The sequence below is a fragment of the Taudactylus pleione genome, unplaced genomic scaffold (assembly GCF_031769625.1).
Source record: "Taudactylus pleione unplaced genomic scaffold, aTauple2 ptg000086l, whole genome shotgun sequence".
NCBI lineage: Eukaryota > Metazoa > Chordata > Amphibia > Anura > Myobatrachidae > Taudactylus > Taudactylus pleione.
The window spans coordinates 3,915,428-3,942,707 of NW_028284488.1; the positions used below are offsets into that span (position 1 = coordinate 3,915,428).

Sequence of the window (27,280 nt, forward strand, 5' to 3'; positions counted from 1 at the left end):
AATTTTGCAGCGGTGCTGTGCGCTGGGGATGGGACTGCTGTGAGACCCTCAGCCCTTCACATAGCCAGTGGGGGGCGCGATCAGTGTGATCGCTCTCCCCACAGGCATAGAAGACTGCTGTGGCTGCTACTTACCAACCGCGAGCAGTCTCCCAGTGCAGCCCAGCACACAGCAGCGTATGCTGGGCTGCTTTGAAGTAAGAGGGAGGCGCCGGACCTAGGTAATTAGTAACTGCTCTCTCTCATGGCGCCCCTGACCACACCCAAACCCTACCATCAGCACGAAAACAACTAGAACCTTTACTCATCGGACCACTCCACATGTAGCCAGTCCTCCAGGGTCCAATTAGCGACGTCACTAGCCCAGGTGAAGCACTGTGTATGGTGTTGTAGTGTTGGCAGGGACACACTGGTGGGTCATATACCATGGAAGCTAAGGAACGCTGCACTGGCCTGCTAGATATGTGTCTGGTACCTCCTGCATTGAATGTGGATGTGATCACCTGACTGGAGCCACAGAGAGAAGGAGAAGGTCACTGGGTGCAGCAGCGAACAGTTGTTAGCTTAGCGGAGGAGAGGATTGAGGAAAAGGTTGCGCAGGAGCTAGCGGACTCGGGGGATTGGGTAGCAGGTGGTGCATGCTCAGTCACACACTGCAATATTTGATACATCCTTGCAATGTATTCATATATCACAATACGAATACATAACAGCCCATCTGCATCTGAGATGTGGATTGTGGTAAATATGCCCCTAAAAATTGTTATTGGTCTTCCAGTGTATAGTAACATGCCTTGTTGTACAATTTATTCTCTATGTGGAAGTTGCAGGTAAATGTAATTACAATATCTGGCAAATTATCTTCACACAATACCATGTACAGTAGCACAAATAGGACACATCTCACCTGGAAATTAGGAAAGCACAGAAATGATCAGATGTACAGATCTCTTCTGTTGCCAATACTCGTGAATAGACAGGAAATATGATTTTAACATTTGTTCATGTAATATCATTGTGTTACGTCCAACAGAAGTCATTATTTTATTTGCTGTTAAGACCCATGTTCCAAAATAAGGAGACTTCAATAATGCTGTCTATGTGATCTGTAACTAAGCATGCATATCCTCTGGCAGATTGCCCTGCTGAAGATACTACTGGCAGCTGCCCCAACTTCTAAGACCAAGACTGACTCCATCAATATTTTAGCTGATGTGCTGCCTGAGGAAATGCCGTAAGTACCATTGGAGGCGAGTCTGGTGGCATAAATAAAGCTGGTGTCCTGCCTATGAAATGCCATTGTATAGTTTTGTAATATGTTGAGTTCATTAATAAAGCTGCCTATAGGTGGTACGCTAAACTGTCTCATTATGATTCCATCTCCATATTGTGAACAAAATTAAAATGGGTGTATAGCTAGGGATTATTAGATTGTAGACCTACGCATCCGTATTTTGTAGACCTAGAAGTATTGCAGAACAAATTTAATACAAAATTTTTTGTGTAAACTAAAGAGATAGGACCATGTCGGCAGAAAAGCAATTGAATTTACGTTCCATGTGATGATCCATGCTGTCGCCTCCGCCTACGAGAATGTTGGACTTCACGCAATCTACTTTTCTTCTTCGGGGTCCATGGGGTCCACAGCCATTACGTTGGGGTATGAATCCTGGTCACCAAACAGTTAACACAAACGAGCTCTCTGCTCCCAGGATGCACCGGGGTTCCTCCTCGTATACCCCACCCCCTGCCTCAGGTAGCCAGTTCTTCCTGTTTGGTGTGTTCACCACATAGACAGTGGGACTGCTGGAGCAGTCCTGCAGACGAGTAACAAAAAAAAAAAGTTTTACTCTCTATCTCAGCGGGTGGTCTGAGCTGTCCTGGAAGCAGCCTCGCACCCGATTGGAGGTGCACCGGCCACGCGCTGCAACTACCTCCTCCGGCGCCACACCGCTGCCTCGGCAGGTCCTTGGCAGGGGTTTCGGCAGGGGCTTTCTGGCCCTGGACCGCAACCGGATCAAGGGGATGGCAGGTAAGCAGGTGGTCGCAGCGGCCGCTGATGCCGGGACCACGTGACGGTCCGGCCTCTGGCGGTGAGACTGGCCAGAGGCGCGCTGCAGTCAGGAGGCATACGGCTTGTTCTCCTAGCCTAGACCGCCGGGATTTGATGTTCCTGACCAGCCGGGGCTTGTGGCGGTGGCCAGGTCAGTTTACCGGGCAGGTCCAAGCAGCATAGGGGAGGCACACTTCCCCGGCGGCCCCTCCCCCAATCCACACGCTAGTTCAGTCCTCTGGCACAGTTGATTGCGCTTCCCAGCCTCCGTATAGGGCAGCCAGAGTGTATGTCAGTTGCTCTCTGAACGCTGCTCCTACAAGAGAGGACGTTGGGCAGTCTCCCTTTATACCTTGCCTACTGCTGGTCTAGGTTTTTACAGGGCTCTATCCTACCTAAGCCTAGGCTGATTGTGGTAGTGAGCGCTTATATGCATATGACTCGCAGAGTGTTTATGCATGACATGTGATTGTTGTTTGTGGATACTGTTTCTTATGGAAAAAGAACTGTGACTCCTGTAAACTATCACTGTCTTTCCCCTTAACCTTTTTCCTACAGGTTAAGCTGCAGTTGGGAGGCATACAGCTTGTTTCCTACATTAGACCGCCAGGTAAGGGGTCCAAGCAGCATAGGGGAGGTGCGCTTCCCCGGCGGCCCCTTCCCCAATCCACACACTAGTTCAGTCCTCTGGCGCAGTGATGGTGAGTTGCCACTCCCAGCCTCCATAGGGCAGCCAGATTGTATGTCAGTTGCTCTCTGAATGCTGCTCCTTCAGGACGCTGGGCAGTCTCCCTGTATACCTTTCCTACTGCTGGTTCAGGTTTTCACAGGGCTCTATCCTGCCTAAGCTCAGGCTGATTGTGGTAGTGAGAGCTTATATGCATATGACTCGCAGAGTGTTTATGCATGATTGTTTCTTATGTAAAAAGAACTGTGACTCCTGCAAATTATCACTGTCTTTTCCCTTAACCCTTTCCTACGGGTGTGTGGGTAATTAGGGTGAAACAAAATCACATGTGTACTCAGAACTTGTCATTATTATGTCTCAGAGTCTGAAGGATAGGCGGCTAAGGTCCCTGTGCTGGGGGGGTTTTCCCCACAGGATTTCATACAATCTGAATTATGTGGTTACTGTGTTAAGTAGACAAACCTCCCAGCTTCTGGATAGGAACTCCCTTGGGTTTCCTTTTCCCAGATTATGGACAAAAATACCTTGCTTAGGGCAGGTTGAACAGGCTCAAATATTCTATTAAGCTGCTGTGCTTTTTGATTAATAGCCTATGACAAACGTACTGCTTAAATGCGTTAAGTAATGCTGAGTTATGCTGCCTTTGTTTCTGAAAGACTATTAGGGGTATTCAATATGAAACGTTAACTTCACTGCCGAAGTTAACGTTTCATATCGGAGTTTTTTTCTGCTTTCAAGTATCGGGCGCGCTCCCGCTTATCCCCGTATTCAATATAAAATTATCGAAAACGGGAACCTCCGAAGTTGGATTTGCGTAAAGTTACGATTTTTTCCATCAAAAATTTGTAAGACCCCCCCTAAAGTTGTAAAAACATGGGGGATCACTATGGGTACCCCTGATTTAGCCTTTAAATGAAAGTCGGGGATTTAAATAGCCGCAGCAGGTGTTTTTTTCCCGACATTGAAGAAGTGTTGCAGAAGAGCACTTTGGTTATTTTTTTCGTTTTTTTAAGTGGTCCCATCAAATTTGGAGTACATGAAAATGGGTACTAGCATATTTTGAAGTCCCTAAAGTAAGTTTTAAAAAATTCTGCATTTGTGCACCTGCCGCTACTTTGCGCAATGAATAAAACACCTGCCCCATACTTGGGGACCCCACCAGAAATAATTTCATTAGTTTGGTAATTTTTTTACATAATTTTTTTTTTTTTAACCCTAAAATTTTTTTTGTATTTTTTTTAATGGTGTCCCGATTTTATGGGGACATTTTTTTTTTTAACATTTCCTTTTAAGGGGACATTCCCAAAACTACAGGCTATTTTTTATAAGCCTACACCCCCAAACCCCTATTCTGCATTTTTTTCACTTGCTATAGTGATTTGAAAAATTATCCCTGTTTTTTTAAAAATGCCCCTTGACCCCATTTAAGGAAAAAAACGGGAATTTCTGGGAAATATGCCTGGGACCCCCTAAGTCGTGTTTTTAAATAGCTTTGCCAGGTGTTTTTTCCTGCCGCGGCTATTAGAAACCCCGACTTCCTTCAGTAGTTAAAAATGGGGGTACCCTAAGTGATCCCCCATATCTAGACATCATTAGGGGGGTCCCTAGAATATTTCCCGAAAATTCCCATTTTTGTTAACCTGTAAAAAAAAATCTGTAAAAATTTAGAAAAAAAATGGCATAAGGTCCCCACCCAATAGCCAAACCAGCCACAGGCTTGCCAGCCAGTGGTGGTTTCTAAAAATACGGGGAACAAAACGTGTAGGGTTCCACCGTATTTTAGAAACCAACACCAGGCTGCAGGGACTAGTGCTGGTTTTAAATATAGGGGGCAAAAACGACGTGGGGTACCCCCTATGTTTAAGACCCAGCCGACCAGGGTGTAATGCCACAGCCCGGAGACCCAATCACCAGGGCTCCAGGTCCAAAGCATTACACCCCGTCGGTCAGCGCAAGCCGGTGATCTCGGGGGAGTCGGGGACACCCCAAAAAAGGGTTCCCCCTCTCCCGAGCACCACAGGCTTACGCTGAAGCCTGGGGCTCATCCCCATACCCCTGGAGCGGTGGGTATGGGTGTAATAGGGGGGCCAAATAATGTAAGACTATTGTACTTTACAGTGGAACTACAAGTGCCAGCATGCCTGCCATTTTGCACTTGTGGAACTACAAGTGCCAGCAGACATGCGGCACCTGTAATTTCACTGTAAAATAAATAGTTAAAAAAAGAAAAAAAACACACACACCGTGCCCAGTATAAATTTATTACATACACCTACCCATTCACACATACTTACCTATACCAGATGAATCTGTCCCCTTCTCCACGTAGAGATCCATGGTAGCTGGCCCTGCAAGAAAGATTTCATACTCACCTATATCCAGCGCTGGTCTCCGCAGTAATCCATGGGTGTTTTAAAACAAAAAAACGTGTTACCCGATCCACGCTACTAGCTATGTGTATGTGTGTTGTCACACATACACATAGCTCCCGAATGGCCGCTGACAGCACCTCACGGGGCATTGCAGTCCCGTCAGCCAATCAGCGACTGTAGAGCACCCGCTGATTGGCTCCGGCAACTGACAGTTCCCACGTGGTGTGACTCGACCACGTGGGAACTGTCAGTAGCCGGAGCCTGTGAATGGGTAGGTGTATGTAATAAACTTATACTGGGCACGGTGTGTGTGTTTTGTCTTTTTTTAACTATTTATTTTACAGTGAAATTACAGGTGCCGCATGTCTGCTGGCACTTGTAGTTCCACAAGTGCAAAATGGCAGGCATGCTGGCACTTGTAGTTCCACTGTAAAGTACAATAGTCTTACATTATTTGGCCCCCCTATTACCCCCATACCCACCGCTCCAGGGGTATGGGGATGAGCCCCAGGCTTGAGCTTAAGCCTGTGGTGCTCGGGAGAGGGGGGACCCTTTTTTGGGGGGTCCCTGACTCCCCCGAGATCACCGGCTTGCGCTGACCGACTTTGGGTGTAATGCTTTGGACCTGGAGCCCCGGTGATTGGGTCTCCGGGCTGTGGCATTGCACCCCGGTCGGTTGGGTCTGGTGCTGGTCTTAAATATAGGGGGTACCCCACATCTTTTTTGCCCCCTATATTTAAAACCAGCACTAGTCCCTGCAGCCTGGTGTTGGTTTCTAAAATACGGTGGAACCCTACACATTTTGTTCCCTGTATTTTTAGAAACCACCACTGGCTGGCTAGCCTGTGGCTGGTTTGGCTTTTGGGGGGGGACCTTATGTCATTTTTTTTCTAAATTTTTACACATTTTTTTTAACAGGTTAACAAAAACGGGAATTTTCGGGAAATATTCTAGGGACACTCCTAATGATGTGTAGACATAGGGGATCACTATGGGTACCCTCATTTTTAACTCCTGAAGGAAGTCGGGGTTTCTAATAGCCACGGCAAGTGCATAAATGCGACTTTGAAGAAAGTGGTGCAGAAGAGCATTTAGAATTTTTTTTGGGGAAAAATAACTATGCCCAGCAAATTTGGGGTACTTGAAAATGGGGGTCAGCATATCTTAAAGTTGCTAAACATACTTGAAAAAATCGTGAAAAACCCACTTGCGCAAGGAGCTGCAATGAAAAAACACCTGGGGCATACTTGGGGACCCCCCCAGAGTCAAGTTCGCTATTTTTTAACTTTGTTCCCCAACATTTTTTTTTTTGGCCCCCAAATTCAAAGTGCTTTTTTTGGGGTGTCCCGATTTTTTTTTTTGACACAGATCGTTTCAAGGGGTCATTCTGAAGGGTGCAGGCTATTTTTTTTAAGCCTGCACCCCTAAACCCCAATTCTGCACTTTTTTTCGACACCTATTCAATGGTGAAAACGTATCCCCGTTTTTTAACTTCGACTTTTCAAAAATGCGATAAGTCTCTGAAATTGAATACGGTGTAAAAGTAAAACCTGCGATAATGACGTCATACCTCCGATATTAACGCAAAAACGGACTTATCGCCCCCATATTGAATACCCCTGTATGTGTGAAGATGAACACATTACATTGGCCCCAGCTGTAGGCTATATTCTAATTCACATATACTGGTAGGGCTGGGTTGCCCATCCCCCCTCTCTCCTAATTAGGAAGACTCAGCTGAGTTCAGTACTGATTTGGGGGGGGGGATGAAGTTGGCTATCCCTGAGTATGCCTTGTTCCCAGGAAAGTGCATAACATTGGAATCCTGACAACTTTTGTTGCTTGGATTCAGTACAGATTGATGCAAATCTACAGGTAGATTTGCAAAACTGGTCAGTTAGGCATGAATGTGCTACTGTTAAAAATTTTATTTTCCTGAAACCCCTAAACTGTGGTTAGGGGTTAGAGAGTGCTTCACACGTATGTTTTCTGTAAGCCGACGCTTGTAGTAGGTTACTTGCAAATGTTCTCAGGAGATTTGGTTCATCTTCCTGGGTGCCTCTCTGGATGGCCAGGTTATACAGAGCTTGATGTCCTACTTAGCCTTGTCGGATGTTTGTAGTTGACTAAAAAAATTTTTGCATGTATGTATATATGCCTCCACTCCGGTGATCAGGTCATACAGAGCTCTAGATCCTACCTGGTGTTTGGTAGTTGGCCAGAGAGCTTAGGCCCTCATTCAGAGCCACTCGCTAGCGGCAGTACGCTCGTTCCGAGTGGTGTTCGCACATCTGCGCATGCGTACGGTTTTTAGTATGCATGCGCGAACCAGTCAGTGCGGCTGAAAATCGTTTGTACGCAATATAGCGAGTGCCTGCTATTTTGAGTGACAGAATGAGGCGTATGTGGGTGGTAACAGGGGAAGGTGCTTGAAAACGGGGAGTGGAGATCAGAACGCAGGCGTGCTTAAAGGTCAAAACGGGCGTTTTATGGGTGTGCATAATTAATATAGCAGCGTCATTGACCACGTCACTTGGTTTTTTTTAACTCAGAACTGCTCGCAAAATAGCGGTTGAAAAAACCAACCACAAGAATAGCGAGCAGTTCATATCCTGTTCGATGTACTCGATTAATCTAATAAATAGCGGACATGACGTATGGTGCGAGCGGCCAGGGGGCGTTTTTAACAAATAAACGAGCATATGTTTTGCTCGCTCGTTCAGACTAAGAGGTGTGAACAGACTGCAATGTGCGAACGGATCATTTGAATAGCCACCCCTTGTTTTTGAACGACCGCAAATAGCGAACGGCTCTGAATGAGGGCCTTAGTGTGTATGAACACTGAATATGCGTGTATATGTATATATGTGTGTATATATATAATTATGTATCATGTGCATTACATGTGACTTATGGAATTGGCTGTATTATGCTGCCTTGTCAGCATAAGTCTATCACTGCTGTTTCTCCTCATGTAACCCGCTACAAAGATACGTGGGTACATTGGATGTAAAATGATGGTCACATTAATACTAGACATTGGATAAACCTTTTATGTCCAATGAAATGGTAAGACAGATGGCTGGGACCCCTGAGTTGGTGGCATGTGTGACCTGTAGCAGCAGCCCCTATGGTTATGCCCTCTATTTCCATCATGAATGGACATTTCACCTACAGCCATACCACACTGGACATGCCCAGTCTCATCTGACTTTGGAGGCTATGCCGTGTTGGTCCTGGTTGGTGCTTTGATGGGAGACCACCTGGGAATACCAGATGCTGTAGGCAGTGGTTGAGGCAGGCATCATCTTTAGTAGCCGTCAACAATTACTACAGGCTGCTAGGTCTTTGCAGCCAAAGACCAGATGGCATCGGCCCCTTACGCGGACTAGGCCACAGAGAGGGGCGATGGGAGAGACCTTACTGGACTTAATATAAATGAGTTGTGGTGGTCACTGTTCTAAAGAGTCACCACAGTAGTCAAATCTACCAGATCATAGCGCAGGTTGTGGACAGATTGGCGACTCCTGCGCTAACCCTGATATTAAGGTATCTTCAGCAGCTGCAACCTACCATGTTTAGGCTTCCTGGGCATCTGTCCTGGAGGGACATGTGTGCTCACTCGGATCAAAAGGTGACTTCGTCCTTAGCAGCCTTCCAGCAGTTATGGCAAGCAGCTGGGCTAGTGCAGCCAAAAGAATCAGAAGGCGGTCGGTCTCACGCTCCGTCCAGCCCTCAGATTCTGGTACATCTTCTGGTGTCTAGGCACGGGTCTCCTCCCAGGAGTCACTCTCAAGAGAGGAAGACCGTCTTCCAACAGTACGTCTCCTCCCTGATCAGAGGGGTCAAAGCGATGCTTGTGGAGCCGGTATAAGGAGAGGCTCCAGTGTTCTAATGCCAGAAAGTTGGGAAAGCCTCCCAAATCTGACTACAGCCAGACCATACTGGACATGCCCAAGATTGTTTGATCTTGATGGCTAGGCAGCATTGAGCCCAGTTAGTACTTGGATGGGAGACCACCTGAGATACCAGGGGTTGTAGGGAACGTAGTAGGGAGTTTTCTCCGGGCAGGAAAATCCATATTACCAGAAAGGTTGAGGCCTTATATCCCTTTCCAGTACCATTGGCATTCGCCTTTAAATGTTCCACTGATAGGAGATTGGAAGCCGGTTTCAGGGCAGTCTTTCTCTGTCAGGGCGCAGAATGTCATTTTCCAGCGAGATCGGTTGTGTTCATACCAGGAGTCCTTAATTTGGAAGTGGACTTCCTAGGCCAGCAGGATATACGCGCCAGAGAGTGTGGGCTCTTCATCCACAGGTATTTCAGAGCCTTGTGGATGGATGGGTCTTCTAGAGGTAGACCTCATGGCTTTGAGTCACAAGCACAGGGTCCCCAGGTACGGGCACAGTGTTTGTGGATGCTCTGGCAGTAGAGTAGAACTTCAAACTAGCGTATTTGCTTCACCCGCTTTCCCTCCCTCTAAGGGTTAACGGGAATATGCAACAGTAATACTGATGGCCCCTGCTTGACCCAGAGCTGCTGGTTTGCCAACCTGCAGAGTCACTCCATAGACACTCTGTGGCCTCTTCGGCTAAGGTCGGACCTGTTAATACAGGATCCCTTCCTGTATCTAGACCTGACTCCTCCATCTTGGACGGCATGGTTCTTCAGACCTCTGCCTTGAAGAAAGGATGTTCTGTAGTTCAGAGGATAAGAAACTTACTTCTGGCTGCAGTTATTAAAACTTTGTATGTTCTCTGGGGTGAACTGAGAGAATGTGGCCCTAGGGGGTTAGATTTCTCGAGTATGTTCTTCTCATCAGACTGGAGCGTCTCTGATCTAGCAGCACTTTCTTCCCGCTTTCCCGTTATACTTAGTCATCGGAAGAGAGTGGTACTTCATACTAGGGCGGAATACCTTCCAAGAGTGGTATTCTGGTTCTATATGAATGTAGAGATTGTGGTCCCAGCTTTCAGACTACAAGCCTGTCGGTAGGTGAGGCTTTCCTTGGATGTTGGCCGTGCGCTACATAATTATGTGAATCACGCCAACAGCATGAGGAAGTAGGTTCCTTTTTGTACTGTATGGCAGTCATAAGACTGGCCAGCCGATAAGCGGACGCTGGTCAGATGGATTCATATGACGATTCCTCAGGTCAGACTAGTCTGGTGGTGCCAGACTCAGTAAAGGTACATCCACTTGGTCGGTGGGGCCTTCGTGGGCGGCCTGCTGGGGTGCCTCTGCTGAATACTTCTGCAGGGCAGCCACATGGTCTTCCGTCCACACCTTTGTCAATTGTTATGCCTTTGACACTTTTGCCTCTCAGGATGCCTCCTTCGGGCATAGGGTTCTCCTCTCTTCCGAGAATCAGGAGCGTCCCCGCCCGTAGGTTTAGTGCTTTGGGATATCCCCAACGTAATGGCTGTGGACCCCATGGACCCTGAAGAAGAAAATAAGAGTTATGGTATAACATACCTTTGTTTACTCTTTTTCTTCGAGGTCCATGGGGTCCACAGGACACCCACCCAGATGCACCTGTAGTTCTGGTGGAGGTTTCCGTAGTTTCTCCTCTTGAGAGTCTGGACTCATGAGTTATGGGTTTCTTCTTTCTTACCCTTTGTTTGTCTCCGCCTGCTTAAGCTTGGTAACGAACTGGATACCTGAGGCAGGGGGTGGGGTATATGAGGAGGAACCCCGGAGCATCCTGGGAGCAGAGAGCTAGTTTGTGTTAACTGTTTAGTGACCAGGATTCATACCCCAACGTAATGGCTGTGGACCCCATGGACCTCGAAGAAAAAGAGTTAACAAAGGTATGTTATACCATAACTCTTATTTTTTGTGTTTCCCAGAATCACTGTTCTACAAAGCATGAAGCTGGGAATCGATGTGAATCGTCACAAAGAGATCATTGTGAAGAGTGTATCTGCTCTTCTGTTGCTGCTGCTGAAACACTTTAAGCTCAACCACATCTACCAGGTGAGCTGTGTAACTTTGCACATCTACCCACTGGAAGATTATTGGGTCTGATTTTGAGTTTGAAACAAAGCAAAAAAAAAAAAAAAACTTTACGCCTGGAACAAACCATGTTGCAAATCAAGGGGTGAAAATACATTTAAATTTTTGCATGCAGGGTAAATACTGACTGCTTTTGCATGTAGCCCTGTTGCAAAAAAGGAATCTGTTATATATTTATTTACTATATTTATTAGTAATATATATTTACCCCAAAATGAGGCGGCTCTCAAATACTGTAAGATTAGTGAACATTTAGTGCTTTACTGGACATCTATGTTTCGGGGACAGACTGCCGTTCATCAGGATTTTCACTAATCTTGTAGTCTTTGAGTGCCGCCTCATTTTGTGGTGACTATGGAGGGCACAATACCCTACGAAGGCACCTGTGTGGTCGCCTCTCATTATTCTGCCCAGTAGTGATGGTCTCGCCTGTGTGGTCCCGTCAATATTCATAGCAACCAATGTGGTTTCTATGGGAGGCTTCTTAATTACTGAATATACCAAGCTCCAGTATGCTTCGCATTCTAGAGCTTGGCCCCAGTAGCTAATGCCATCTCCAGATGGCGCTAGCCATTATAGCCTATAAGCCACATTCTTCAATAGTTATTGGGAGAGGGATCTGTAGGATCCCTCCACGGCAATGGGAGCTCGTACATGTGTGGTCAGCAGACTGTGTATGGGCAGTAGCGCAGCGGGGTCCCAAAGGAGAAGGAAAGTTGATCACATTATTGATCGCTTCACTTCTAACACATCGCAAGGGTGGGCTCCTATTCTACATATGATTCTTAATAGATTGGGGTGATAATTATAATTTGTTATGGTGGCAATAACAAATTACTATCGGGTCAAAACTTGATAACCATATTATGGAGCATATTTATTATTTGACAGTTTATTTCAAAATAAGTAAAATTGAAGATGAAGATCTCACAATTTAAAGCCCCTGAGACTGAAAGGGTCAAATCAACCAAACCTTCATTTGTTTTGGTGTGATTGATAATTTATTTTCACTATCCGCTGTATGTCAACATATATAATATTTGTAGAGTAGTTAATTGCATATTTAATGGAAGTAAAACATTTTTGGTACTGTACGTGGTTTATTATTTTCAGTAGTGTTATGGGGGTTTTGCTGTGACCTTTTTATGTTTACTAAGGGCAGTCATAAGGAAGATAGAAAAGAGAAAATGGGGATATGTATGAATGGGTTGGTACAGTATATGCAGACAGACTAAAAGGGAGCCAGACAATACAGGTGAAGACAATAGCACCTGCCTTATCCTGCAAAAGAGCCTTTTTCAGTTTGATAAGCAAGCCCCCTGAGTTTATTTCTAAGACTACTTTTTAAGCTGGGTACACTCTAGGATGATAGATCAGCCATCCGGGCAATCCACCATCCTATCTGACAATTGGTAAGTGTACACACCCTTACTAATCGTGGCACCATGTGTCGTGACTGACGTCACAACTGGGCAGACATTTGCATGTGCCCGCCAAGTTGTGCTGTCAGTCACCGACAGCCACTGCCTCAAGTGTATGGGCGGTTGGCTAAATGTATAAAGGGTATTACTGTGTGGCATAATGTGTAAGGGGCGTTACTGTGTGTGGCATAATGTGTAAGGGGCATTACTGTGTGTGGCATAATGTGTAAGGGGCATTACTGTGTGTGGCATAATGTGTAAGTGGCACTACTATGTAATGTAACATAAGGGGCACTACTGTGAGGTGTAATGTGACTAAGGGGTACTACTGTATGGCATTATTTACATTGGGGGTACTATTGTGTGGTCACACCCCTTGCCAGCGAGACCACACCCTTTTTATTTTTCAACGTGTGCTCTCTGTCTGCTTGAGGTATGGGGGGGGCACCAAAGCTCTTTACATACAGAGGGCACCAAAATGTGTAGTAACGACTCTGCTTTGGTGTTCGGAGATGTGTCCTCTGTGTTCAGCACCCCTGCCCTAAAAAAATCCTCAATAAACACTATTTAATCCTCTTTAACTGTTAAGCTAGGGCTTGGTCAATTGGAAAATCCCTTAACTTTTCTTTGTGTGTGACCTACACCAATGAAGTGCCAGCTTTACCGAACAGAAACCTACCAAATATCTGACTATTTGCACATGTTTGAATCCCCTACAGGATGAGATTAATACAGAGAATGATGTACACTTGTATGATGTTCTAATATGAATTATATGTGTAATAGCATAGACTAAGAAGGAGGTGTCAGGGATAGTACGGGAAGGAGTCTGTCAGGAGCCAGATGGTGACACCGAGGTGGGCCTGTGTGTTCTTTAAACGCCAAAGCCTATTTTAAGTCCTAGTCCGGCCCTGGCTAGAATGGAGGTAATGCATCTAAAGATGGAGTTGCCCAGTAGAAGCCTATGGGTTTCTTTTCGCATAGTGATGTGAGAAGGATTCAATCAGATCCCTCCAAGCACCCCCGGGGGTGCGCATGTCGTTCTGGGAATTTCTGGGTCATAAACCTGGAAGTCCCTCTATCTAAAAGAACAGTTCTTATCGGGAGAGCTGCCCTATGCGATTTTACTCGCAAATCTTCATGCATACCAGCGTTTTTAAGAGTGGCGGAATGCATCGCATGAAAAATGCAATACTTAATGTATCCCGCCCCCTCTCTGATGGATAATTTAAATGTGTTTTTGTTTATAAAAAGGAAAACTAATTCAAGTAAGTTATTGCACCTTGCATGGGAAGTAACGCTGCTCCTTCCACAAATACTTTAAAATGAAGAAATAAAAAGCAAAGAAAGGTCCACGGGAAATCCTTCTAGAATATTTTGCGCATCCAGGTGTCACTGTTGTTTTTGTTGTCTATGCAAAATGTTTACCTGTAATTATCATGAGGCAGTAGCAGACTACAGATATATTTACTTTGTCTCCGTCCAACATTATGTCCAGTTACTCCAGGCAGCTACTGAATGTCGGCAGATCATCACTTGCTACCTATCACCAGTATGAAGGTTACTGCATCAGGCCCTAGAATGCAGATGAGGTTATTGTGTGATGAAAGCTTTCATGCTGGAGACATCATTCACCAGTATCTAGTCCACAGGCATTATCAAATTTTGTATATATTTTATTGCTGATAATAAAGTTTGAGTCTCCGATATCCAAAATGCTTGGGACCAGGGGTATTTTGGATAATGGAATATTCCATATTTTGGAATATGTGCATATCATAATGAAATATCTTGGGACTATACATGCACATAATATTTAATTATGGTATTTATACAGAACATTAAATGTTTAAATCCAAGAGATTTTACATTCCATGTGCTCCTGAGGGGTTTAAGAGTCCAGAGTACAATCTGATCACAAGAATGGACATATATTGCACTGGCGTCCTGCTTTTTTCCATGTGTCAGTATGATATTTCCGCTGTGGATTTACATATAGAGCATTGTCTGCTGGATAAAAGAAAAACATGTCTAGAGCAGGGGGGCGTGGCCAAGACGAGCTAGGAGAAGGAGGCTGATATTACAGCTCCTAGGCCCAGTCATCCGGTATTAATATCCTGTACGCTCTGACCGGACTCTTACTTCGGCACGTTGTTGTTAACTTACCCCTCCACGCTCCTGAAGTCCCTCGACCTGCCTGTCTCCTATGGCTGCTGTGCTGTAGGCAAAGTTACTTTCCCCCTGCAGCATCTCCTCATCGCAGGCGCCATCTTAGATCCGGCTTCGGTGACTGCTGTAGTTTCTAGCTCTGGCGCTGATTCCACAGCCCTTCTGATCGGTGTCCTGGGTGAGTGAGAAGGTGGAAGACGCTGCTCCTGTCTGTTCACAATTCTCTGTGGGCGTCTGAGGAATAAGTGGTTGCTGCTGCTTCTGTTTCCTTTATTGGGAGTATATTTATGCCGGTCAGTGGATGACAATCTCCTTGCTGTGAGTAGATTGTTGGTGACCTTTCTGAACCTGTGGTTTCCAAACCCGGACTCCATTTTGAAGCGCTACTCTGCATCAGCAAAGCACTGCAGGCTGAAGGTGGATCTCTTGCTAGTTATGCTGAGTGCCCTGGAGTGCAGTGTAGTGAAGTATTGTATTATCCTACTCTCCTGTTTTTGATACATATCTGATTCTACGAATATCTCCTTAGGTGGCTATGATTTCTATAAACAATATGGAACTTCTCCTTAAAGGGTGGAGAAAGTACACTTTGAATTCTCTCCGTCATGTTATGATATGCCTTACACTGAAGTTCAGCTTACTGAAACGGAGGGCTATGATCCTAGTATGGGGGGGTTGATGGCTGTCTGACCACCTTCAAGCCTCAGATACAATCTGCCGCCATTGTTGGATGTTTCGTTGGTACTCCATTTTCTCCTTCACTTTCTGGATCTGAAGTGTTTCTTCCCAAGTTTGACGATCTCTCAGTGTCTGGATACTTGAATTCTTCATTGGCTCTTCCAAAAGTTCGATATCTGTTCCTACCGGATGTGATGGAAATTTGTTATTTGGATTATGTTTGTTCTTGGGTAGGCTGGTCTGGGATTATTTCTCTTTTAATTATTTCCCAGGGGGCTGAAGCTTGGCCTGATTAGTATATTGGAAACCATTGATTTTTTTGCTGTATTATTGATACCTTTTCTGGTGTTTTTTTGTTTGACTATACTATGGATGCTGACTATGTATGTTTAGATTATATATTTTTTTCTCTGATGTATACATGTATATCCTGTTGCTCTGATTGTTTAAATCTCTAGTGTCCAGTCTAAATTTTGCTCTGCCTTCATGTGCCGGAGGGATTTTATTTTCATTCTCCTTTTGTGCCTGGGAGCTGGGCCGTAACTGGCTCATGGACATATAATATATTGCCCCAGTCTAATATTTAGTATTAATATCCTTTATTTGGGTTGGGGGGTTGAATATATGTTAGTTTGTAGTTAGGGATGGGGTAGGTTGGCATGGTGGTGTAGGGAGATGACAGATTGGATTTATATTTACGATGGGTGTAAATCTTTATATTTCCCTTGTTTTTATTTTATGTCTATTGTTTACTTCCCTTCTGGTATATTACTTTTCCCCTTTTTTTTTTCTATACACACCCAAATCTTGTAGCTTTGTTATCTAGGCAGATGTGGCAGTTTTTCTTATATTTGATATTTTGTAATGTTTTGCTATGAAAGTAATATATCTGGAAGTGGCGTGATGTTTGAGTATCCTTATCAGACTATATGGGCCTGAAAGGCGCCTTCGGGCTCTTACTGTCATCTGAACATGTGATGTGGCCTATATTGTATATCATGTTTATTATGTAATCTCCTTTATTTTACTACATTGTATTATGCCAATATATTGCTTGTCACATTTGTTTCCCTATACCTGCCATACTGTATATTTTTAGTTAGATTATTTAGTCTGTTATGTATAACTTTAAAATAATAAAAAATTATTGAATTTAAAAATAAAAACATGTCTAGAACACAAATATCACTCCCAAGGTTATATAAGAACCTGAGCCTGTCTCATAAGAACCTGAGCCTGTCTCATAGTGAGCCTTTAGCTTTCACTGTTCAGTTAAGTCTCATGTATTTCTTATCATAATTATCAGAATGAGGAAACATTGAGCAATTGTTAAGTTGTTCAACTTCGTGGGCCGGTTGCACTATGTTGAAAAATGCGGTCAGACCTCCAAAAATGCAGTTTTTGGAGGCTTGACCGCAATTACCGTATGCACCGAGTGCTTTCCGGGGAAGGTGAAGCCTAATAGAAGCCTATCTTATTGTTGCAAGTTTTGCCCGCGAAGGAACCATAGGATCCCTCCCAGGGCCCACACATGCCCTGGACGATGGCTGCACATGCGCAGATGTACTCCTGGGGGACTTCTGGGTCATAGATCTGGAAGTCTCCGCACCGCAAAGGACAGCTCTTATCGGCAGAGCTATCATTTGCTAAAATGTACATGCATATACGGTCTTACTAAACGCCGGTATGCATCCAAAATGCAATGCTTGATGCATCCCACCCAGCGTGTAAAGCTTTGTTTTTATACTGACTGGGAGGCATCTATAGATACAGAAATGTGATTTAAAGAACTGTAAACTGCTGCCCTAATCCATCAGAATGTTTTATGTAACATTAAGTAATGATCTTTCTCAGTGGTCATCTGTAGCCAGAACGACGGTGTCACTGCTACATGACCAAGGGAAACACAGAGGGAGAAACACGGCAAGAGTAGTACGAGAGACATGGAGAAAGAAACTTTGAGTTCTCCTATCTGTCACCAGATCTCTCACAGAATTACTGTAATCCACATGTAATTCAGGCAACTAAGTACCTTGGAAATGTCAGAGTTCAGGTTACTGACCAGGGAGACAAAAACCTTTCAATAGATAAAATGATGGAATGATTAAAAAATCACACTAATGATTATGTAAGACGGATCCTACGTCACAGTAAACAGTTATACATACATGAGAGTGGAACATGATTTGTTGTTGAAGTCAGTATCGTATCTGTAGTAGGTACAGGGGATGCAGTGCACACAGGCCCATGGGTCACAGGGGACCCCGTGCCACACACCATGCACCCATGAGAGATGCACCAGACACTGTGCTAGAGTCTGTGTGGTGCCCACCTAAAAGTCCCTTTGCATTACGTGTTCATGCATACGGGCGTTTCACTTCTGGATTCCCTCCACTCTGTTCAGCAATAGAATAATTGGAATAAGACCAGGTTAATATATTTATGGATCCTGCATTGTCCCAAGTAGCCCTCTGAACAGCCATTGTGATTAACATAGGGATCTTTCTCTTTTTTTTTTTTTTTTTTTCAATTCCATTCAAACCATGTTCTCTTCATGTCACAGCGCAACTTAAATAGAATGTAGCTGAAGCATAGCAGCAATGCAGGCTAAACAGGCATGGTCATACCACTGTAGAAGCAGGGCTGTATCTACAACACTCATTATTATAGAGGTAATTCATGTTTGATAAATAAGTGCAACTTTAGTTTAGTCACATCTAGAGATGTACAGGCTCGGTTTTCTGAAAACTGAGCCCACTCGAACTTCGCTGATCCAATGGCGGCTCAGGTGTTCCCACGTTGCTCGGATTCCAAATCGAGGCAAAATGTCACCATCCCGGAGTTGGAGTCTCGCTGGTTTTGGATTCTACATAAGTCCCTCCCGTGGTTATTTGGGCGCCATTTCACACTGACTCCAGTCTAGGCTAAGGTATCCAGTGGCTGCTGTGCTGTGTTCATCCTCTCTACCTCCTGTGACTCCTGCTGTGCTTTGTCCAGTGGCTGCTGCTGTGTTCATCAACTCCCTGTGTCCAGTAGCTGCTGTGTTGCTGTGTCCATCCTCTCCACCTCCAGTGGCTGCTGCTGTGCTGTGTTCACTTCTGTCCCTGTGAGAGGATGATGCTGTGTCCATCCACTCCCTGTATCCAGCCTCTCCACCTCCAGTGACTGCTGCTGTGCTGTCAAGTCCAGTCCCCTTAGTGTTAAACACTGTTAATAATAATATAGGCCGAGCTAGATTTACAGTACAGGCAGATAGCAAATCATTGTTTATTTTTTTTTCTTGTAGTGCAGGAATTATTATTTAGTCTGTCACACAGTGGTTCTGTACTGTGACTTTGCAGTCCATACCCCACTGCAATATAAGCAGTGTGACTCTGCAGTTGTCATTTGCGGAAAAAAATAAAATAAATAAAAAAATGTTAGGTTGTTGTGGTTTTTTTTACTATCTGTGTGTTCTGTCCCCCAGTGTGTTTTTGTTCTCGTACATATAAGCGCTGTGAATGCACGCAGTGTCAGCTGAGCTGCAAATTTTAGAGTTGAAGAAATAATTTGTTCTGTTGTTTGTACTACGTCTGTGCGCTGTTAATACATGCAGTGTCAGCTGAGCTGCTACTTATAAAAAAGTGGAAAAAATTAATTCTGTTGCTGTATGTATTAAGTCTGTGCGGCGTCCCCCAGTTGTTCACATACATATAAGCGCTGTGACCGCATGCAGTGTCAGCTGAGCTGCGCATTTAAAAAGGTGGAAATAATATTTTCTTCAGTTGTTGTTTTTACTACGACTGTGCGCTGTCTCACATTGCTTTTTTTGTTCATACAAGCAGTGTGTGTCTCTGAGTTGAGTGTGTTACACTTGGTGGGCAATTTTTAAATAGAATGCAGATGAGGTTATTGTGTGATGAAAGCTTTCATGCTGGAGACATTATTCACTAAATATTTTTGTGTGTATTCAGGCGTGATACTGAAGTTTTTAAGAACACTAATGGTCAGTAGGTCAAGGCTCTACCACTTTAATACCGCCTTAGTATCTGCACAGTGTGTTCCAGTTGGTGGGCAGCTTTTTTTGTCTTTTCAAAATCAATATTTGGCATGTATTAGCTCTCATACTCAGACTCTCTGGTGCTCAAAAATGTACTACAGAGGATGAAAACAATATTTCTTCTTCAGGGTCCATAGGGTTCCACAGGGAGACATTGGGGTGTAGGTGCGACCTGGAGGACTGGACACCAACGGCAAAGCTTTTTCAGTCCCAGGATGCTCCTGTCCTTCCCCCTATACCCCTCCCATAGCCGGGGGGCACTTCAGTTTCGTTGGTGTCTGGCAGGAGCTGGACCACCATTATAACAGGGGGCTGCATTAAGCAGCCCAAGCTTTTATTTTATGAGTTAATTTTTTTTCAAATTTTTTATTATAAAAATGGGCAAGCAGCACCAGACTACATCCGGACGTCTGTGCTGTTGCCCCATCACCCCTCCGTGGCGCCGTGACTCCAAGCAAGTGCTTGGTACTCCCGGTGGGGCTCCGAGGGGGACTAGCTAGCAAACTCCTTGAACCCCAGACTGCAGCCCGAAATTCAGGGGACCGGTAAGGCGGAACCCCATTCGAGGGGATCTGCGTTGTTGCAGTCCTGCCTCCGGTCTCAGGAGACAGTCCGGAGGCGCTTATGTGGACACTGGTGCGCCCACGACTCCACTAAACTACCAGGGCATATAACAACCTGGCGCAGGGCAGTAAAGAGGCCAGGGGTCCCAGTGATTAACGTCAGCAAGGGGAGAAGGCACTCTCCCTTCAACCCCTCCCCCTGTCTAGGGCGTTCTTGGTGTTCCGTGGGCTGCTCCTCCCTCACCCTCCGCCCCCTCAGAGACACGTGGCAGCCATTTTCTGAAAGCAGGTCTCCGTGAACGCTGGGTCCAGTCTCCCTGTATACCTGTCCCACGGGCCAGGCCATACAGCGCTATATCCTACCAGCCACTGCGGTCTGTGTAGTTGATTTTAGTGCCCATTGTAAACAAGTAATGTTTTTTTTCTGCGTTTGTATGTGACTTGTGTTAGCGCTAATCTCTACTTTCTATACTGTCAGCTTATATCTTTCCCTTTATTCTACTATACCCTGACATACTAAGGTATAGGGGGTTAATTGTACCTCACATTTCCCATGTACTTATGAGCGCTATCACATACCTTATAACGCAGTTGCACGCTACACTGTGCCATATTATCCAGGGTGTTCACTGCACTGTATCTTACTGAGTATTTCTTCTTCGGGGTCCATGGGGTCCACAGCCATTACGTTGGGGTATGAATCCCAGCACCAAACAGTTAATACAAACGAGCTCTCTGCTCCCAGGATGCACCGGGTTTCCTCCTCATATACCCCACCTCCTGCCTCAGGTAGCCAGTTCTTCCTGTTTGGTTTGTTCACCACATAGACAGTGGGACTGCTGGAGCAGTCCTGCAGACGAGTAACAAAAAAAAAAAAAAAGACTTTCTATCTCAGCGGGTGGTCTGAGCTGTCCTGGAAGCAGCCTCGCGCCTGATTGGAGGCGCACCGGCCACGCGCTGCATCTACCTCCTCCGGCGCCGCACCGCTAGGCTCGGCAGGGGATTCGGCAGGGGCTTTCTGGCCCTGGACCGCAGCCGGATCAAGGGGATGGCAGGTAAGCAGGTGGTCGCAGCGGCCGCTGACGCCGGGACCACGTGGCGGTCTGGCCTCCGGCGGTGAGACTGGCCGGAGGTGCGCTGCAGTCAGGAGGCATACGGCTTGTTCTCTTAGCCTAGACCGCCGGGATTTGATGTTCCTGACCAGCCGGGGCTTGTGGCGGTGGCCAGGTCAGTTTACCGGGCAGGTCCAAGCAGCATAGGGGAGGTATGCTTCCCCGGTGGCCCCTCACCCAATCCACATGCTAGTTCAGTTTTCTGGCAAAGTTGATTGTGGATTGTTCCTCCCAGCCTCCATATAGGGCAGCCAGAGTGTATGTCAGTTGCTCTCTGAACGCTGCTCCTACAAGAGGGATGCTGGGCAGTCTCCCTGTATACCTTGCCTACTGCTGGTCTAGGTTTTTACAGGGCTCTATCCTACCTAAGCTGAGGCTGTGTCACGCTTGGCGCTGGGGAAGTGGAAACTCTGGGTCCGGGTTGCGGGAGGAAACGAAGGCGAGGGGCCTGGATATATGTTCTCCTCATCCACAGCTCTCGAGTGTTGACGAGACCTGGGCAATGGTGCGGAGTCTAACCCACAGGATGGTGTTCGCAGCGCCAGCTGCCCGACCGCCCTGGAGATCAAAGGAAGCCGGCGAAGAGGTGAGGCCGCGCTGATCCCCGGCAGAGCCCTGACAGTACCCCCCCCTTTCAGGGTGGGCACCGAACACCCCATAGGCTTATTTGGAAATTTCCTATGGAAGTCTCGGACCAACCGTGGAGCATGCACATCGGAAGCCTTGACCCAAGCCCTTTCTTCGGGACCATAGCCCCTCCAATCGATGAGGTATTGAAGAGTATTAAACTTAAGGCGTGAATCCAAGATCTTCTCCACTTCAAACTCAGTACCCTGTAAAGTCTGTACTTGAGGCAATTTGAAAGGAACAATTTGAAATCGATTGAGCACCAGAGGACGTAAAAGAGAAATATGGAATGTATTGCAGATTTTCATTTGTGGTGGAAGTTCCAACTTATATACTACTGGATTGATTATCTTAATGATGCTATAGGGGCCAATAAAGCGTGGAGCAAGTTTCATCGTGGGTACCTTCAAACGAATGTTCTTGGAAGATAACCAAACCCTATCCCCAACTTTTAAAAAGGGAACAGCCAAACGTTTTCTATCAGCAAATCTCTTATAATTCTTTGAGGATTGTACCAAGGAATGGTGAATTTTATTCCACAGGGTTGAAAATGACTCAATCTCCTTGACTGCTGCCGAAACTTCTACCGCTGGAAGATGTTCGAAGTCAGGGACTCGGGGATGTCTACCGAAGACAGTGAAGAAGGGTGTGGACTTGGATGACGAATGATACTTAAAATTGTGAGAAAATTCTGCCCATGGTAGAAGGTCCACCCAATCATCCTGAGAAGATGATACAAAAAGCCTGATGAAGGTCTCAAGTTCTTGATTAACCCTTTCGGTTTGACCATTCGTCTGAGGGTGGTATGCTGAAGAAAATTTTAATTTAACTCCACATGTATTGCACAGGGCTCTCCAAAATTTGGCCACGAATTGGACCCCACGATCAGAGATTATCTCCTTAGGGAGACCTTGTAATCTGAAGATAACCCGGATGAATATTTTAGCCAATTGAGGAGCCGATGGAAGACCAACCAGAGGAACAAATTGTGCCATTTTTGAGAAACGATCCACGACCACCCATACCGTATTGTGTCCCTTGCATTGAGGTAGCTCGGAAATGAAGTCCATAGAGATATGAGTCCATGGGGCAACTGGAACCAGTAATGGGCGTAATGGACCCATCACCCTCCTGCGAGGTGTCTTATGCTGCGCACATTTAATACAGGACAGGGCAAATTCTCTGACATCTCCCTTCATGGTGGGCCACCAGTAGGAATGTAGTAGGAATTGATAAGTTTTAGTGATTCCTGTATGACCAGCAAATAATGAAGCGTAAGCCCATGTCAACAGTTTTTTACGTAAACTGGGAATAACAAAAATTGTTCCCAGAGGCGGAGAGGATATCTGTTTAGGAGCGAAAACAATTGGATCAAGAATTGGACGTATCTGCGGATGGTCCTCTTCCTCTACCATAGTCATAAAAGAACGGGAGAGAGCATCCGCTTTTTTGTTTAAAATGCCTGGGCAAAATTGAAGCCTTAGATTGAAACTGGAAAAAAAAAGAGACCATCGGGCCTGCCTGGCATTCAATCTATGAGCAGTTTGTAGATAAGTTAGGTTCTTATGGTCTGTAATGACCGTAACTGGAAATCTAGCTCCTTCCAGAAGATAACGCCATTCCTCTAGTGCCAAGCGTATAGCTAATAGTTCCTGATCTCCAATAATATAATTTTTCTCTGTGGAAGAGAATTTCCGGGAGAAGAATCCGCAGGGGTGGATCTTCCCATCTTCAGCGATCTGAGACAATACGGCCCCAATTCCAACAGAGGATGCGTCCACTTCTACCGTAAATGGTTGATCCAGCTGAGGCTGGCGGAGAATTGGGGCTGTGGAAAATGCAATTTTTAATTTTTTAAAAGCTTGTATTGCTGGATCAGGCCAAGAGGATGGGCTGGCTCCCTTCCTTGTGAGAGAAGTGATAGGAGAGACCAATGTGGAGAAATGTGGATTGAACCTCCTATAATAATTTGCAAAACCCAAGAAACGTTGAGTAGCTTTCAACGAAGTAAGCTGAGGCCAGTCGGCAATAGCTTTCAGTTTATCAGGGTCCATTTGAAGAATTTTTCCAGGAAGGGTACCGAGGTCTGATTAAAGAGGCATTTTGACAACTTTCCAAAGAGACGATGATTTCGGAGACGAGACAACACTTCTAGTACATGCCGATGATGGTCTTGTAAGTTTGCAGAAAAAATTAAAATATCATCGAGATAAACTACCACAAATTTATAGAGAATGTCCCGAAAAATCTCGTTGACGTAGCCTTGAAATACAGCTGACGCGTTACAAAGGCATTACAAGGTACTCGAAGTGTCTATCCCTAGTATTAAAAGCGGTTTTCCACTCATCCCCTGCCTTTATCCGAATTAAATTGTAGGCCCCGCGTAAGTCTAGTTTGGTGAAAAACTGAGCTCCTCGGACCTTGTCGAAAAGTTCGGAAATCAGGGGTAGTGGATACTGATTCTTTATCGTAATTTGGTTTAGGCTCCGATAATCTATACAAGGGCGGGGCCCTCCGTCCTTTTTCCCTACGAAGAAGAACCCTGCTCCAGCAGGAGAGGATGAAGGCCGGGTAAATCATTTAGCAAGGTTGTCCTTAATGTACTCTGCCATAGCAGTAGTCTCAGGAACAGATAATGAATAAACACGACCACGAGGAGGGGTCTTCCCCGGAAGCAGGTCAATAGCACAATCCCATGGTCGATGCTGAGGGAGTTTATCTGCCGCTTGTTCGCAGAATACATCAGCGAAATCCTGGTAGGGCTCTGGTAAATTGGACTGAGAGGGACCCACAGAGATAGAGGGTGGAGAGAACATCTCGGATGGACAGGTAACTGTGGTTAACTTACGCAAAGGAACCACCTTGGTCAAACACTTCTGTAAACAACTTGATCCCCAGGACAAAATTTGCATCTTATTCCAATTGAACACAGGGTTGTGCTTTTTTAACCAGGGTAGCCCCAACACCAGCTCATAGGGAGACTTAGGTAACACAAATAATTCCAGCCATTCCTGATGAAGACATCCAATCTTGATGGATACTGGATGGGAGAGAGAAGAAAGAGATTCTCCTAGCACTGTTTTCCCATCTAACCCGGAGAGTACTAGTTTATTGGGTAATGGAACGACAGGAATACCTAGAGTCTGAACGAGAGTATCTGAAATGAAATTGCCTGCCGCTCCGGAATCAATTAGAGCTTTAACCCTCTTTGTCCTGGACCCATGGGAAAGCGACACTGGTAGAAGACTGTCTGTTAATTGGGATGACTTGGACATAACCCCTAACTGAATGCTCCCTACTTCAGTCAGGGTCTCGCATTTCCCGCAAGCAGAGGACAATTCTTCAAAATGTGGTCGGGAGCAGCACAATAAATACATAATTTATTTTGGAAACGCCTGTTGCGTTCTACAGCTGTAAGCTTGGACTTATTGACCTGCATGGGTTCTTCTTCACTACTAGGAGAGAGAGAAGACTGGTTCACAGGAGGAGTACGGACCTGAAAGCGTTCCCCCCTGCCTCTACTAGCCCAGCGTTCCCGATGGCAAAGGTCGATCTTGATGCAGAGGGAGATGACATCAGCAAAGGACTCCGGTAAATCTCTGGAGGCCAACTCGTCCTTCATCCTTTCTGATAGTCTATGGAGGAAGGATGCCTTGAGAGCTTCCTCGTTCCACTTTAGCTCAGATGCCAGGGTTTGAAACTGAACTACATACTGACCAACAGATCGGGTCCCCTGGCGCACACGATGCAAATCGGATGAGGCTGAAGCGGAGCTGCCTGGTTCGTCAAAAATCCTTTTAAATGCTGAAACAAATCCTTCATAATTTGACACAATGGGGTCAGCTCGTTCCCACAGGGGAGAGACCCAGTCCAGAGCAGCCCCTGTCAACAGGGAAATAACATACGCCACCTTTGCTCGAGAAGTGGGGAAATTCTGGGGGAGACATTCAAATTGGATCTCGCATTGGTTAATAAACCCTCGGCACCGCCTGGGATTACCATCAAATCTCTCCGGGGTTGCCAACTGGAGACGAGATTTAGATCCCGAAGCCCCTTGAGGCAAAACAGGTGGAGGGGGTGCAGCGGCTGCAGCTGGTGGAACCGGGAGAATAGATGCCAATGTAGTTTGGATTGAGACCAGCTGTCAAGAGAGCTCCTGCAGGTACTGGGCCACTTGCTGTTGGGCTTCCTCCTGGTTATCCATCCGAGAGGCCAGGTCCTGAAGGGACCCTGTACCTTGGGACCCAGCGGCTTCCATTGTGCGGCCTGAACAAACTGTCACGCTTGGCGCTGGGGAAGTGGAAACTCTGGGTCCGGGTTGGGGGAGGAAACAAAGGCGAGGGGCCTGGATATATGTTCTCCTCATCCACAGCTCTCGAGTGTTGACGAGACCTGGGCAATGGTGCGGAGTCTAACCCACAGGATGGTGTTCGCCAGTGACCCCTCCAATCGGGATTTGGGCTTAGCTGCACCCTGTGAGCAGGTCGCGGTCCTTTGACCTGGTACCCGAGCTCAGTGGGAATTGGAGACACAAATAACCGTGGCCCTAATAAGAGATGCCTAAGATTTAAGGCACTGTGGAGTGATCCACAAACAACGTAAAGAAGTCTGGCAATACTGTAGCACAAAGTTCACTAGTGACACGTTTAGCACACAGACAGATATGGTAATTCACTGTTGTATGAAGTTCACTAGAGGCTCGTTTAGCACACAGGCAGATGGTAATTAACTGTTGCACCTGGTTCACTAGAGACTTGTTTAGCACACAGGTAGATGGTAATACACTGTTGCATGAAGTTCACTAGAGACACGTTTAGCACACAGGCAGATGGTAATTCACTGTTGCACAAGGTTCACTAGAGACACGTTTAGCACACAGGCAGATGGTAACTCACTGTTGCACAGGGATCACAGTAACGTCTTGGCACACAGGCAGAGATGGAACACACTGTAGAGGAAATAGAACGCCAGGAACCTGGATCGGAACTCAACTAGGGACTAGGAGACAACTGTTGTTCAGGCAGTTTGCAGAAAGGTGGAAGCAGGCTATATACCCCACAGAACCCTTTGATAGGTGCACAGCGATCAGCTGACGCTCACCTATCCCAGGCCGGAAGTACAGTCACATGGGCCGACTGACTTGGCGGCGCCCATGCCGGGAACCCCGATTCCAGACACCGGACCGCCCGCAGTCCCCTACGCACGGGGAGAATGCTCAGCGTCCTCTCAGCCGCCGCGCCAGCTGCCCGACCGCCCGGGAGATCAAAGGAAGCCGGCGAGGAGGTAAGGCCGCGCTGATCCCCGGCAGAGCCCTGACAGGCTGATTATGGTAGTGAGAGCTTATATGCATATGGCTCACAGTATATTTATGCATGACATGTGATTGTTGTTTATGGATACTGTTTCTTCTGTAAAAGAACTGTAATTCCTGTATACTGTCACTGTCTCTCCCCTTCCCTTGCTACAGGTGTGTGGGTTGAGAGTAGAAAGCAGCACATATACACTCAGAACCAGTGGCATAGTGTTATATCTAAGGAGTCTGAG

General features: G+C 46.0%; 1 protein-coding gene across 2 annotated transcripts in view; it reads left to right on the forward strand.

Moving 5' to 3' along the window:
• The window catches only part of STRIP2 (striatin interacting protein 2), a 149,304-nt gene that overhangs the window by 79,834 nt on the left and 42,190 nt on the right, over nt 1-27,280 (forward strand). For both annotated transcript variants that reach the window (XM_088468667.1, XM_088468668.1), the window contains exons 15-16: nt 1,136-1,233; nt 10,962-11,088. In XM_088468667.1, coding sequence (XP_088324793.1) covers nt 1,136-1,233; nt 10,962-11,088 — 225 coding nt within the window. The remainder of the gene's footprint in view (nt 1-1,135; nt 1,234-10,961; nt 11,089-27,280) is intronic.